General features: G+C 38.8%; 1 protein-coding gene across 2 annotated transcripts in view; it reads left to right on the top strand.

Moving 5' to 3' along the window:
- HERC1 (HECT and RLD domain containing E3 ubiquitin protein ligase family member 1) overlaps positions 1-14,499 on the top strand; it is a 99,254-nt gene that overhangs the window by 44,672 nt on the left and 40,083 nt on the right. For both annotated transcript variants that reach the window (XM_059482496.1, XM_059482497.1), the window contains exons 15-26: positions 351-503; positions 681-813; positions 1,324-1,515; positions 2,022-2,243; positions 3,119-3,292; positions 4,528-4,642; positions 4,740-4,860; positions 6,180-6,351; positions 6,995-7,301; positions 8,377-8,497; positions 8,755-8,806; positions 14,154-14,425. In XM_059482496.1, coding sequence (XP_059338479.1) covers positions 351-503; positions 681-813; positions 1,324-1,515; positions 2,022-2,243; positions 3,119-3,292; positions 4,528-4,642; positions 4,740-4,860; positions 6,180-6,351; positions 6,995-7,301; positions 8,377-8,497; positions 8,755-8,806; positions 14,154-14,425 — 2,034 coding nt within the window. The remainder of the gene's footprint in view (positions 1-350; positions 504-680; positions 814-1,323; positions 1,516-2,021; positions 2,244-3,118; positions 3,293-4,527; positions 4,643-4,739; positions 4,861-6,179; positions 6,352-6,994; positions 7,302-8,376; positions 8,498-8,754; positions 8,807-14,153; positions 14,426-14,499) is intronic.

Raw genomic sequence — 14,499 nt, 5'->3', positions numbered from 1 at the left:
TTTTAACACGTGCCTAAATTATTTTAACACATTGTGCTTTGGGGGCTAGGTTAGGAACTGAGTTTTTGAATCTAGTTATCCTTGGTGAGGAATAAAAATGTTGCTACATGTGAAAGTAATATTGTAAGAAATGTTTGCCTGACAGCTACCACAGTCATTCCTGTGGCTTTATAAACAATTGGAATTTCAAGTTTGCTTATCCCACGATCCACTTGACACTATCCAATTTCTTAAGTAATCATAGGTGCACATAGTAAAGATGAAAATGCTTCTTTTTAGATGATAATAAAGCATTATAGTACTTGAAGCAGAGTTAATTGTTATCTTTTTCCCCGCTTTTGTCTTAATAGGACCAAGCCTTTGGAGAACTGGAAAAAAACAGTGATAAATTTCTGCTAGGTACATCATCCTCAGAAAACAGCCAACCTGCTCATTTGCATGAGCTTTTATGTTCCCTACAGAAACAATTGCTGGCTTATTGCCACATCAACAGTGTTACTGAGGTGCGTATCCTTATTTTTACCATTTAGGAGAGAAAAAAATAATTCAGTATTCATAACTATCCGAATGTTGTAATGTTCCTTTTGAAAATCTTCTGAGTATTTGAAAGCCGAAGTGTTTTAAATAGTGAACCCCTTATATGTATTTACAGAATTATTCTTATGTTTGTTTCCTTCTAGAATTCCAGCAGTGTGGCACTGCTTCACAAGCACCTTCAGCTTTTATTGCCTCATGCTACAGATATCTATTCCCGTTCTGCAACACTGCTCAAGGAAAGCTCTTGGAATGGCAGTGTTGGGGAAAAACTGAGAGGTAACTGTCCGTGGAAAAATCAGTAATGGTGGCCCTTTAAACTTAGGCGACTTTTTTTGCTTAGGTCTGAATTAAGAAATCCCTTATTTTTCCTATATCTGCACAAATTGGGCATCCCAAGGCTCACCCCAAAGGAGGAGATGAGGTATCTACCCAGGAATGGCTGGTTCATGTTTTTGATAGAACATTTTGTGTGCAGGAAAAGCACGGGTTGGAGAATGCGAGTTCTCCATTCTGTTCACCTTCACTCCAGAATGTGAAGGTGAACAGAACACAGAATGTGCATTATTGTTTCAGTTTCATTAGTTGTAGATTTCTGTTTATAGAAGTACAATTATTGTGACTACTGAGAAGTGTGTAACTAAAATAAGAGATTAAACAAACCCATCAATTCAACCTTTATTGTTTAAGACATTCTGAGATAGCTGAGGTGCAATTCTTTGACTTTTAAAATTGTTCTTTCATAATTCCATAACCATAATTAATTCAGGCTTGGTTTTTCCTCTGCAGATGTGATTTATGTATCAGCTGCTGGCAGTATGCTCTCCCAGATTGTCAACTCACTGTTGCTGCTGCCAGTGTCAGTAGCCCGGCCTTTGCTGAGTTACCTGCTGGATCTGCTGCCCCCTTTAGATCGTCTCAACAGACTCTTGCCTGCTGCAGCCCTTTTGGAAGATCAGGAATTACAGTGGCCTCTTCATGGTAAGTGTAATAACAAACCTGCTTTTAATCTGAGAAATAAACAATGGCATCTCTTCTAGTGGAATTTAGCTCTCCCTTTTAAGATGTCTGTTTTTTTAAAACTGCTGCATCTCCTTTTCAGTTTCCTTAATGTATTAATGTCCCTTGCTGTGAAGTACTTTTTTCTGCTCTAAGTGCTGTTTCCAGTTTTATCCTTGATCTGTACTTGTTTATCAGAACACAGAGAAGTGTGTATTAGACAAAGCAAGTTCTTGGGCAGAGTTTAAAAGAGCCTTTACTTCATGAACAGCTGTGCCATGAATGGTGGTGGCCTCTACTGTGCTGTGGTTCCAGTGTTCAGCAATGTTTGTCCTAGCTGCTGTTTCTTCAGTTGAAAGGTTGCTGAATGAGGGGCAAATCTGTGATTTACTGGGAAACATTCACAAGATCTGCCATTAGCATTGGGATTTTGGAATTGTTTGTGACACCTGGGCACGGGTGACTGACCTGGCACTGAATGCTTGCAGGTGGCCCTGAGCTGATCGACCCTGCGGGCGTGCCCCTGCCGCAGCCTGCCCAGTCCTGGGTGTGGCTGGTGGACCTGGAGAGGACGGTGGCCCTGCTCATCGGGCGCTGCCTGGGGGGGATGCTGCAGGGCCCTCCAGTGTCCCCTGAGGAGCAGGACACGGCCTACTGGCTCAAAACGCCGCTGTTCAGCGATGGAGTGGAGATGGATATTCCTCATCTAGGTGAGCTGTCAGTGCCACTGCCTAATGCTCAGTGGAAATGTGTTCAGGTGTGAAATTTTTGATGATGTTTGAGTAAGTCCCTGTATAAAGGTTTGTCTTTCAGCATTCTTGTCTATTTGTGTAGTAATACAAAAAGTTCCAAAATGGTATTTAAGGTTATGATGTAATTTATAAAGAGTCTTGGAAATGCATTCTGGAGAAAAAATTTGCAATTTCTCAGTGGAAGACTACAGACTTCACTCAGTTAATTGGAAATGTTTTAGTCTTAGATGCTCAGCATTTAACAGACACTCCAGGAACTTAATTTTTCATAGTAATTATTGGAAAAATCTCTTCTATTCTATTCTACTTGCAAAATGATTTCTTTATTATTTAGAAACAATACTATTCATAGCAAACTTCATTCTTTACGATCCACCAGAATTATCAACAATTCTGCAGTGGTGTTCCAGTCATCCCTTCCTATCTGAATGGGGCACTTGCTTCTTTCCTCTTAGTTCACATTTCCTCCACCCTCTGGTTCTGAGTAGGCTACTTCAAGACTTAAAGAAAGAGTGTTTGAAAATGGGTCCAGGCAGTAATTGCAAGTGCATAGCTGTGCAGTTCAGGTAGAAATAATGATGCAGATGTTTGAAGAATTCTTGAAGAAGAATTGGATAATGCTTTTAAATCTTCATAGGTTTCACATAGATTGTCTTTTAAGTCACTTTCCCTGTGTAAGGTGAATTTGTGGAAGGACAATGACATGTCTTGATTTTTTTCCTTTTTTTTTAAACTAAGAGGAAGGTCAAAGGTAGTTTAAATGCTTTTAGATAGATATGTCTAATCCTCAACATTTGCAGAGTTTAATTTCTTTGGTATTTCCCTTCTGTTAGATAAATGCATGAGCTCCTTGTTAGAAGTGGCCCTGTCTGGAAATGAGGAGCAGAAGCCCTTTGATTATAAGCTGAGGCCGGAGATCGCAGTCTATGTTGATTTGGCCTTGGGCTGTACAAAAGAGCCAGCCAGGAGCCTGTGGATCAGCATGCAGGACTATGCTGTCAGTAAAGGTAAGGTGTTGAAAATACCTGTGTATGTTGAAAGCAAGTTAAGCACTCCAACTACGCTCCTAGCATAATCCTGCATTTTCTTTGGCAGCGATTTTTAATCCTACAACATGATAAACTTAATTTACTATTATGTTCTGTGATCTTCCTTTTGGTTTTCCTGTTACTTGCTTTTGACACTGATTTCAGTGCTTGGCAAACATGTAGCTCAATGTTGTTTTCCTTCTGAACTGGTAAGAAGAAACTCTTGTTTGCTTACTCAGTTGTTGTTTTTTTCTATTTTCTGAGTAGAGCAGGGTAAAACTTGCAATTAAAAAGAAAAATTAAAGGGGGTGAGATGGGGGAAGGCAAAATAACTTGCAAAATATTTTAGGAATGGAATGAGGGACTAAGTCAGCTTTTGTTTTTCAAGTCTCTGGGAGGCTGGTCCTACAGTAGTAATAGCTTTTTCATGCTTATTGCTTACAATATGGGTTTCATGCTCAGTCTATCCAGGTTCCTTTTATTGAGATCCACTGAGTATTGTAATTTTACTGTAACTGCTGTATCCAGAGATAATTTTCTGTAGCTCTGGCTAAGCTGAACCAGATGAAAAGAGAAAATGGTATTGTGTGCCTGTGGAGAACAGCACAGGGAATTCTGTTACAGGATTCCACAGAAGTGGGAATTCCAGTAAAAACAGTGCTGGTTGTCTGCTTGCAAAATCTGAGTCAAATGGGCTGATCTGTATAATCAGGCTGTGGAACTGGGTTCCTTAGAAGTTGATAGGGGTCTGCTCTGTTCAGCTGACTGAAGGTTGTATGCTCATGTTAGTAGTGTGTCACAGGCAGTGTCATGAAACCTGCTGAGGAGCAAATGTTTTAGACTAGACTTTCCTATGGCCAGGTACATTTTGTCATTTCTACAGCTGTTCACAAGGATTTATAGATAATATTTAACACAAAAATATACTGTGAACTTATTTGTAAAGATGGGGGAGAGTAATTTTTTATTTACCCATGGAGAATTGTGGTGCTTTGTGAAGGTTTGCCTGGCAGTTCAGTTATGTCATAGTGGAGCAATATTATTTTCAGACTGGCTCTTTTGAAAGTGGGGGAAAGTTTTTTGAAATTAAAAAGTCAATTTCTTAAAAAAAAAAATTAAATGGCTGGAGATATTGAATACAATATTTAAAAAAACAAGTATTTCTGGTTTTTTGGGAATGGTAGCTAATTTTGATAAATCATTTCTTTTTTCAGATTGGGATACTGCAACTTTAAGTAATGAATCCCTCCTAGACACTGTGTCCAGATTTGTCCTTGCAGCTCTTCTGAAACATACGAGTTTACTTAGTCAAGCTTGTGGTGAGAGCAGGCAAGTAACTCAAAGCTGCTATTAAAAAAAGTTCAGCTTGACTTTTTAAAAGGAAGTTTGTGTGATTTTTTTCTGGCTTGGCTGTGGTTTTCTGTAGGTACCAGCCTGGAAAGGCCTTGGCAGAAGTTTACCGCTGTGTATATAAAGTTCGGAGTCGCTTGCTTGCCTGCAAGAACATGGAGCTTATTCAGACCAGGTCATCCTCCAGAGACAGATGGGTAAGGCTGTGCATCTCTTTGCAGTTCTTCTGGCTTTACTGGCTATTTAGAAAATACTACATAATTGCCAGTATTTTTTTCTATCCTGCTGTAAAACCTTCATGGGTTTCCAAGTGAAAATGGGCAGGGTATAATTAGGAATCCATTGGTCTGGAGTATGTGATATTAATTCAGTTAAAGACAATGATTGGTTGGCATCATTTGACCCAAGCCCAGCCTCAAGCCTGGTTTTCCCTCTTCCCATCTCTAGAATGCTGGGCCACAGAAGCCCTACAGTTTAGCTGGAGATAACTCAGCTGTGTTGGGCAGGCCACAGCTTTGTCTGGCTGCCATTCCTGAATACAGCTGCATTATCTGGGCCTCTGACCTCTGAACCTTTCTCTTCCCTTTCCTTGCCTACCCCTTCTTCCTTCCTCCATGGTCACATTATCTTCTTAGTCCTAGCATTACTTTAGGGCAACTTGTCCTTGTCACCCCTATGTGAATGTCTGATGTGAGAGCACTGGGCCTGAAATTGGCAACTTCTGAAAAACTTTATTAAGCCAGATCAGCATTTATGATGAAGGTGTTCAGTGAATTACAGGGCTGGGGCCTGTTTCGCAGTACAAAGTAGTCCTTAAAGCAGGTTTCTCTGATAGGATTTTTAATTGTGGTTTACAATCTACAAGCAAGATATTTTTAATGAGCAAAATTCTCTTGCAGCATCAGGATTAAGAGGCTTTTTAGCTATATTGTAAAGCACTAGTGGTGCTATTAAAAATAGTGTAGGTGTGTCTCCTACTTTTGGTTAATATTATGGGGATGTGTGTATCTTGCTCACTTCCTTTCTCAGGGTAGGGGTTTGACATAGTTGCAAGAGGCTCAGCACTTCTGAAAGCATTTGGTGTGCATGCAATAAGTTCTGTTACTCCCAGAAATCCTCAGACTTACAGATGCACTACAGCAAATCTGATATATGCAGTAGATTTGTTGCTCAGATTTAATGCCTTTGGGAAAAAGGACCTGGTTTTCTTTTACACAGTATACCCAGGCTTATGGTTTCTTCCTTGGTGCTGAAGTGTCAAAAGTTTGACTGTAGAATGTAAGTAAGCATTACAAGGAGACATTTTTCTGCTCATGGTTACAAAAAGAAAATTAAATTTTCCAACTTACCTATTTAAAACCTTGAATGTAAACAGCTGTCTTCATTGTATAGTTCACACAGTATCACAAGTACTTCTTGGTAGGAAGAAACCTCTTATTCAATGCCCATGTCTTTGTACATTCATCTTTCATTTTGGTGAGAATTTCACTTCATGTGTGTAATTTTTTTAATCAAGATGCTAGATAACCAAGAATCTGCTGATGTTGATACTCAAGAACATTCTTTTACTCGTACAATTGATGAAGAAGCAGAAATGGAGGAGCAGGCAGAACGTGACAGGGAGGAAGGACACCCAGAACAAGAAGACGAAGAGGAGGAAAGAGAACATGAAGTTATGACAGCTGGGAGTAAGTACTGGTTATGTGTGTAAATAATGCCATGTCTTTTGGAAGGACAGTGTCTTCTTCACTCTGAGGTAAAACTGAAAAATTATTTAAGAGATTATGAAAGATCTGTCTGCATAAACATTTTGAGAGGTTTGTTTTTATACAATGATGGTAGTGTTTTTTATAGTGCAGGTAAGTTTTTAGATACAAAGGAATGTGAATACTAAGTGAGTTCACTGCAATTCAGGCTAATAAAAGCCCGAAACTGTTCCAGTGTCAAATTGGAGATATTCTGATATCTACAATACAGATTTACAGAAGCATTATTTTATATGCATCTGCTAAAAGGCAGACGTGAAATAATCTCTTTCTCTTTGATGCTATTGAAACATGAGTTGGGTTGCAGTAAGATACTGAAAGTTTTGGTGTTCTGTCAAAGTGCATTGTCCTTCATTTTAAAGTTAACCTTGTATAAATGCTTCATTTAACTTGTTTGCATGACTTCTTTAATGGCACTGTATTAGCATTGTATTCTTTTACTGTTAGAAAAATATTAGTTGTTCTTTATAGTGGGGCAGTTCTTGGCCCAAGATGTAGATGAATATTTTATTCTCTGTGGCTTTGTCTAGAAACTAAGACTTTGTTTTTGTGTTGCATATTACAGAAATATTTCAATGTTTCCTGTCAGCCCGTGAAGTAGCTCGCAGCCGGGATCGAGATAGGATGAGCACGGGCGCGGGGACTAGAGCTGATGATCCACCTGCTCAATCCCAGCAGGAACGAAGGATCAGCACTGATCTGACAGAAGGGCAGGATGTGTACACTGCTGCCTGCAACTCTGTGATCCACAGATGTGCCTTGCTGATCCTGGGCGTGAGCCCTGCCATCGAGGAGCTGCAGAAGCGAAGGGAGGATGGGCAGCTCCAGCAGCCTCCCTCTGCTGCTCCAGAGGGCATCGGGCTCATGACCAGGTGGGCTGTGCTGACTCTTACACCATGGTTAACTCTTCTCTACTCCTTTTAGAATTGATTATACAACCCCAGTTTTCCTCTGAGCATTATTGCAGTTTTATTTAGAAGAAAATTACTGCTGAGAGCAGTGTTATGCTTCTGTCGAAAAGAGTGATTTCTCTCAGTTTTTCTTGGCCATGCTAACTAAACCTGAAGAGTTTTATTCTGTGTGTACCCTATTTAAGTTTCAGAGTTGAGCTTAGTGGTAAGTAGTTCAGATTATCAAGTGTACAGACAGCATGAGGTACTTTGACAAATTGTTCATTTTTTGTGTTTGGATTTTTTTTTTACCGTATTTGTGGTTTTTTGAACCATACCAATGTCCTAGATAGTAGTGTTAAAAAAAACCAACTGTGTATGTTTAAAACAAAAGATTCAAAGCCTATTATGACAACTGTGTTGTTCATGATTGATTTTTACAGATATTCCTATCATAGGCAAGGATAAGACTTGCTGTTAGGTCTCCTTTTTTGATACTTTAAATTAAGATATTGGTGGGAAAGATATTAAGATATTGAGGAGGAAAATTATATATATTCAGTACCCTTTTATTCTTTTTGCCTCTTTTTGGAAATCTAGTCCCTAAAGCACGGGTGGCTGCCTCTGTCATTGTGAAAGTGGCTTTCATCTCCAGCATATCAACTTTAGGATGCATTTTTTGGGTGGGTTTTTAATAAGTTCAGTGCTTTTTCACCCAACTTACTCTGTCTCTGTTTCTTGTCCTCTCAGAGTGTTTCTGTTACTCTGTGTAATACTTATGAAGGCTCTAGAGCAATCACTCATTTGAGGTTGACATTTGTTCACTTGACCAATAAGGCTGTTAAGAAGTAACAGAATTACTAATACCCTTTTAAAATACAACTGAAGTCATCAGACCACTCTTTTCCTCTTTAATGTGGTCTTGTGATGTTCTGTGGTAGTCTCCTCCCAAATAAAACTGTGGCAGCTGCTAAATTTGGCTATCTTACCTTTGTGTAATATCAGCATTTTTTTTTCTCTGTGTGTGTGCACACGAATGTGCGTGCACCTGAAGCAGGAGTGAAAGTCTTACAGCAGAAAGTCGCTCAATCCATGCAAACTCGAGCTACAGACTGATGAAGTCAAGAAGTGAATCTGATTTGTCTCAGCCAGAATCAGATGAGGAAGGTTATTCACTGGTAAGTAAACCAGTATGATGTATTTAGGGGTTGTCAATAGAATGTTTGGATGGGAAGTACATCTGAAACATTTGTTTAGCTGTGTTTCGGTACCTTAATTCATTATTGTTAAAAAAAAGGGTAAAAATAATTAAAAATATTATAGCTCTGTCAGCTGTCTCACTTTTATGGTGAGGGATGAAATGTAAATACTCTAATATTATGCACCACATATGATCACCTGAGGAAATGAGGCTTTTATTATTCTTTTAATTTAGAGTGGAAGACGAAATGTTGATTTGGATTTGGCAGCATCTCATAGGAAGAGGGGTAAGTTCTCTTGTTTACCTAGTGAATACTAACCTGATAAATGTTAGGAGTGTCTTAAGTTAAACTACGTTTGCAATTGCATACAGTTTATGGTTACATAGCAGGTGTTAAAACCGAGCATTTAAAAATAGCTTTTAAAATAATTGTTACCCACTCTGTGTTGTGTGAACTTCTGTTGCTTTGTGGCTTGGTTATAGTATTTCCTTGGTTATTACTCTTCATTCTGGTTTCTGCAATTGTAATGCTCTTTTAAAACAAGTGAGGTTTTCTGTTAAATGAGTCAGAAATCTGCATTCTGTTTTCACTCATGTGACTTCAGGAATAAAAAATTGTGAGAGAAGCTTATGTGGAATGTTCCATTCTTGTACTAACAACGAGCTTTTACCATAAAATGTGCTAGAACCTGGAGAGCTTGTTATTCAGAAGACACTGCTTTACTTTGCATGCTTTGAACACCAGCACATCTACAGAACCAAGCAGCCACATTTCCTGGTGCTCTTTGTTACTGCTTCATACTGGGGAATGTCAGTGAGCTCCCTGATAGAAGGTGGTGGAGGGACTAAAAAGTCCCACTGCCATCTGGATGATGCAGAATCTGCCTGAGAATCATGACTCAGGTCTGCTGTATCTGTAAAAAGCATGGGATTATGCAAACAGGAATTAGGTTGAGTTATGATATTCCTCAGTAACAGAAGCCTCAATACTGTTGGGTAAGGTAAGAATTCTGGTTTAAAAGGCTTAATTGTTGAGCAGAATATCAGAGCTTTCGTGCCTTTGAAAGTCTTTTGGAATTGCAAAGGGTGTTATCAATGGCAACACTCGCTAGATTTCAGTATTTAATGTGGAAAGTGATGCCTTGTCCATGCATAATCAGTTGAATCAGTTGAGCAAATAAAGAAATGCACTAGAGCTGCTTTTACTGTTACAGCAGGTGTATCATGGCATTCTCAGAGTTAGAAGATCTGTCAGAAGGCCTCTGTCAACTCCTGATCTGCAGGACATTCTTTGAAGTTGGCATTTTTAGCTTTGCCATTGCTCTGACACAGAACTCTGTACTTGACATCCTCTGTGTCCTAAGAGTAGCCTAGGAAATAATCTTGGATTAGGTCTCAGGTACAATATGTCTCATGTATTATGGTTCCTGGACTGTTGGTTAGGCCAGTGTTACTTTTGTAACAAGCCTCAGGAAGTGAGGAATGGTGCAAGAGTAGACTTCATCAAAACTTTTATTACAGCAAGAAGATTCTCTACCAGGTCTGAACACTGAGAAGAAATGGGTAAATACAGTGAATCTGTCCAGAACCTAAAAAGATGCTCAGATAGCTCATTTGCAAACTGAACACTGTCACAACATGTACAGATGCTGCTGTTTTGGTACTGGAAGACTTCCTTGGGAGTTAGCACACAGTAATGCAAGCTTGTCTGCTTGTGGTGGTGATACATATGCCAGTTTTGGTTGATAACCAATGCCAGAGTCAGAGAATGCATCTATAGGAAAACATTCCTCGTACTTCTGTCAAGGTCAGGAAAAGATCTACAAATACTTGTGTGATAAATGGATGGGCTGTTCAGCTCAGTGCTTTTTATGGTCTTTTGTCTCTTGTGACACGTCTGTTCTGTTAATCCTAATTATCTCCTAGAACTGAAGCATGTCCCAGTGTTTGGTCAGGGTGTAACTTGCAGCTTTTTTGGATTGCACACCCCTTGTCATGTGGCCAGCACAGTGCAGTGGCAGCTGTGGATGTTTGGTGACTCCCCTTCAGTTTTATCTTTATTCTTGTGGTGTGCTGTGACCAATAAAGTACTATGAGTTCCTATGGTCTTTTCGATGAGTATGGAAGGAAAAGCATTCTCTTTTAACTTCATTAACATCATAGCTACTCAGTCCAATCCTTATTCTAATTACCTTCTTAAATTATTCTTTCTATTCAGAAAGAGAACTGGCTATTCCTGCTTCAGCCTGAGGATCCTTTGAGTATCTTGTTCCCTGCTATTATTCAGTTGTTTCTTTATTAGTAAACCTTTCCTTCCATACATACAGAAAAAGTCTTTTTGAGTAATTTTGCAGTAAGGGGTAATGAGCAGCACATTGCTCTTTTCCCCTTGTATCTAAGCCCTTTGTTTTTTCTGTTGCTTAGATTAATTTTTTTCAGTTTTGCAGATCCAGAGAGTGTGCCTCCAAATGTAATGCATGTTGTGTACAGTGCCTGTGGGGTGCTGTACACCGTGTTATGTGCACAGCAGTAAGGAAAGCACAGCCAGCAGGGCAGTCACAAACAGCTACAGATCAGTGAGAGTCCTCCACTCTTGGCTTTTTATCATGTACAACTTAGTGAATTTCAGTGTACTTGTGTATACTGCTGTGCCTGACTAACACAGCTGGGGTACTCCAAAAAAAGCAGCAACTTAACTGAAATCTAAATGGAATTGAAATATTTTAGTGTACCTGTAATAATAATTCTGCCTTTGAAAATTGACAAATAATGCTTAAGGAAGGGACTTGAACCTACAAGCCAACATACATACACATGAGTGCATACAGCTGTGCTACAGGGGATTATGTCTTTTTTCCTTAAAAGTGAAGAATTTAGAAAGATTGGTATCTAGGCTGTATTCATGCCAAACAAGAGTAAATATTTTTTCCACATGCCTTGCTGCTTGGTATATTGTATTAATTGAGATGAGACTGATGGTTTAAGTCAGGATAATATGAGACAGAGATTTTATGAGTGTGTTACCTTCTGTTTCAAATGTGTGCTTTTGTCTTCTGCTTCTTGTGTGGTGTAGTGTATTTACTCCTTTTTGGCCAGTTGAGCCCCAGAAAAAAGAAGAGCTTCAAGCAAGTAACTGATGGCATGTTTATTTTTTGTCTCTATAGCTTCCCTACATAGCTTCCTTTGTTCTACAAAGTGTGCATTGCAGCTGTGCCACATTCATTTAGAAAGCTCATTATTACAAGCTGGCTTATAAGGACAAGTAAAGTTGTTGTTTTACTGTGAGCTTCAGGTTTATTCATCTGTGCAGCTCTGTTCATGTGATTGTGCAGGCTTCTGGAAGCGCTGGACTGCAATCGATTCTGTGTGATTGATGTTACACAGTATCAAGCTGAGCTCCAATGTAGTCACATATTTGATTATTCTGCTGATATGTAGTATGTTCAAGAGAGAAGAATTTACTCTGTGCCCTAATGGTTAAACATATTTAGTTCTGGAGTATTCTCCTTTGATGTCTGATATTTTTGTTTAAACCCTCTCCTTTCAATTATAACTTCTATTGTTCTACATTTAATCTGTAACTCATAATCATTGCACTTTTCTCCAAATTAGAAATATTTTTACATTGGTTTTATATTTAAACATTCTTGCACTTTGTACTAAAACAGTTAGCTGAGATGTCATAGTTTCTACAAATATGAAATAGTTTAGGGTTTTATTAATATGTGGTTGGGCTTATAAGGTTTGTTGCCTATCAAAACTAAATTTTCTTCTGATGTTCTATAAACCCGTTAAAGATTTCCTTTAGCTTATGATTTAAGCCACTGGAATTGGCTTTTGTTTCTTGACAAATGCTTTGATTCTGTGCTGTGGCATAGTGCAGTGTGGGCAGGTGGAGGGGAGGAAGCTGAAGTCACTGTGGGGAGCTTTGAGCTCTCCTGCTGTACAAAGGCTGGAGGGCTTATGGGGCTTCTGGAAAGAGCTGTTGCTCTGTAGGCAGTGTTTTGTGGACTAGGAAATGGTTTAGCTGTGCTTCTGTGAGTAATCTGAGGCTTCATTTATCCTCTCACCTGGGCTCTGTTCACCATGCACTTGCCAGGGAACTGCTTCTTACATGAAACTGAGTATTTTAGCACCTGTTTGTTCTGTTCTGTCTTACTTCTGTTTCTCACCAGCCACTTCCCCATGTAACTTAGATTTTAAAGAAAAGCTTTAAAGCAACTATTCTAACAATTGATGTTAAAATTAGAGTAAAGGTGATTTTTTTTTTTATATTATTGCCAGGTATCAATTGTAAAATTGAGTAACAGAATTTCTTTAATTTTTTTCACAGTAAAGGTGATAAAATAGGTTGCTCTCTGTAGACCATGTAGTCTTACTGTGTTACGTAAAGCAGAAGAGATTAGGAAATTAGAATGCACTTTGAAAAGAAGTGTTTGAACATGATCTTTGCATTATCCAAAATAAACTTGAGTCTGTAATACCTAAGTGCTGTAATGGCTCTTCCTGAGGCCCTATCAGTCTGCTTAGTAAGGAATACTATGGAAATGCACATTAACACTATTTACTGAAAACAGAATGGGATGTGAAGAGGTTTTCATAATTTGTAGCCCTGACAATTAAAGTTTTGGCAACTAAGGGAAGGTAACCTGGTTAACAAAAGAGAAGCAAAATTTCACAGTATTTTGAATTTGTAAATTGCATGAAGGTGCAAGTTGTGACCTGCACATGCTGACTCATTGGCAGAGTAACAGCATTTTGCCTTTACTTCAGGAAAAAAGTGATGTAGGTTGCTAGGAAAGCTAGCCCAAGTTCAAAACTGCTGTGTCTGTCTTTGCTTGTTCTGTGAGCAGCTGCTGTAGGGAGGCAGCATCTAAAGGAGGCCCTGTAATTTGGATCTGGCTGTTACCATTGGAACTCAGGTTTGCTGTTGAAAGCAAGCTTTGGACAGATGAATTCCTATGACTTCGTGTGACTTTTCTCTGAAAATGGCTATGTTTAATAATGTTTGAAGCTGATACCCTGCAGAAAGATGTTTAAAACTGAAGTAATATAGATTTCTATGAGTACTGTGAGCAGGTTGTGATTCTCCAAATTATAACTTACTGTACACAAGGTAGATAAATATTTAAACATTTTTTGTACATTATGTAAATTATTCAAACTAAAATTTCAAAGTGAATGTAAACACAGTTTAGGTTTCCACAGAGATCTCCAGACACTGTCTCTTTGTACAGATAGGAAGTTCTTCTGAGCAGGGTGTGCATAAGTTATGTTGGTAGAAAATCTTTTCTTTACTGTTATGTCATTTAGCTGCAAAGCATTTTTTATTCAGTGTTCCAGCTTTAAGCTGAGCAGTTTGAGTGGCTTCATTTTGTTTTTGTTTTTTTTTTTTTTTCACATGGCAGCTTGTTACAATAGTGCTGAACATTTAAAAGAAATGCAGCCTTTTCTTTAGGGAAATTGCTGTAAATTTAAATCAAGTGTTTTGCTCTAAGTTGCTTAATGCATGGTATAAATAACATGAATATTCATTTTCCACCTGTGTCAGTAGCAGCAGCTCAGTCTTTACCTACTGCCAAAATGTGTTACCTGAATTGGAGTTGATGAGACTTCCTTGTGTGTGTCTTTAGGAGCAATACACAGCCAAATGGAATCTCTGAGTGACTCGTGGGTTCGACTGAAGCACAGCAGAGATTGGTTATACACATCCTCCTACTCATTTGTTGAGTCTGATTTTGACCTCTCAAGATCCCTTGGAGTTCATACTTTGATTGAAAACGCTGTCAGTTTTGTAAGTGGAGATGTGGGAAACTCCCCAGGATTTAAGGAGCCAGAGGAAAGTATGTCCACCAGTCCACAAGCATCAGTAATTGCAATGGAGCAGCAGCAGTTGAGGGCTGAGGTAATTTTCAGTTTTACAGCTCTCCTTATTCTTCATGCATTATGCTCATTCTAGGAATTTTTTTTTGAAACAGT

This window comes from Ammospiza nelsoni, chromosome 14 (genome assembly GCF_027579445.1).
Source record: "Ammospiza nelsoni isolate bAmmNel1 chromosome 14, bAmmNel1.pri, whole genome shotgun sequence".
In the NCBI taxonomy this organism is placed as follows: Eukaryota; Metazoa; Chordata; class Aves; order Passeriformes; family Passerellidae; genus Ammospiza; species Ammospiza nelsoni.
The sequence above is the reverse complement of the archived record's forward strand: the minus strand, read 5'-3'. Positions and strand labels throughout refer to the sequence as shown.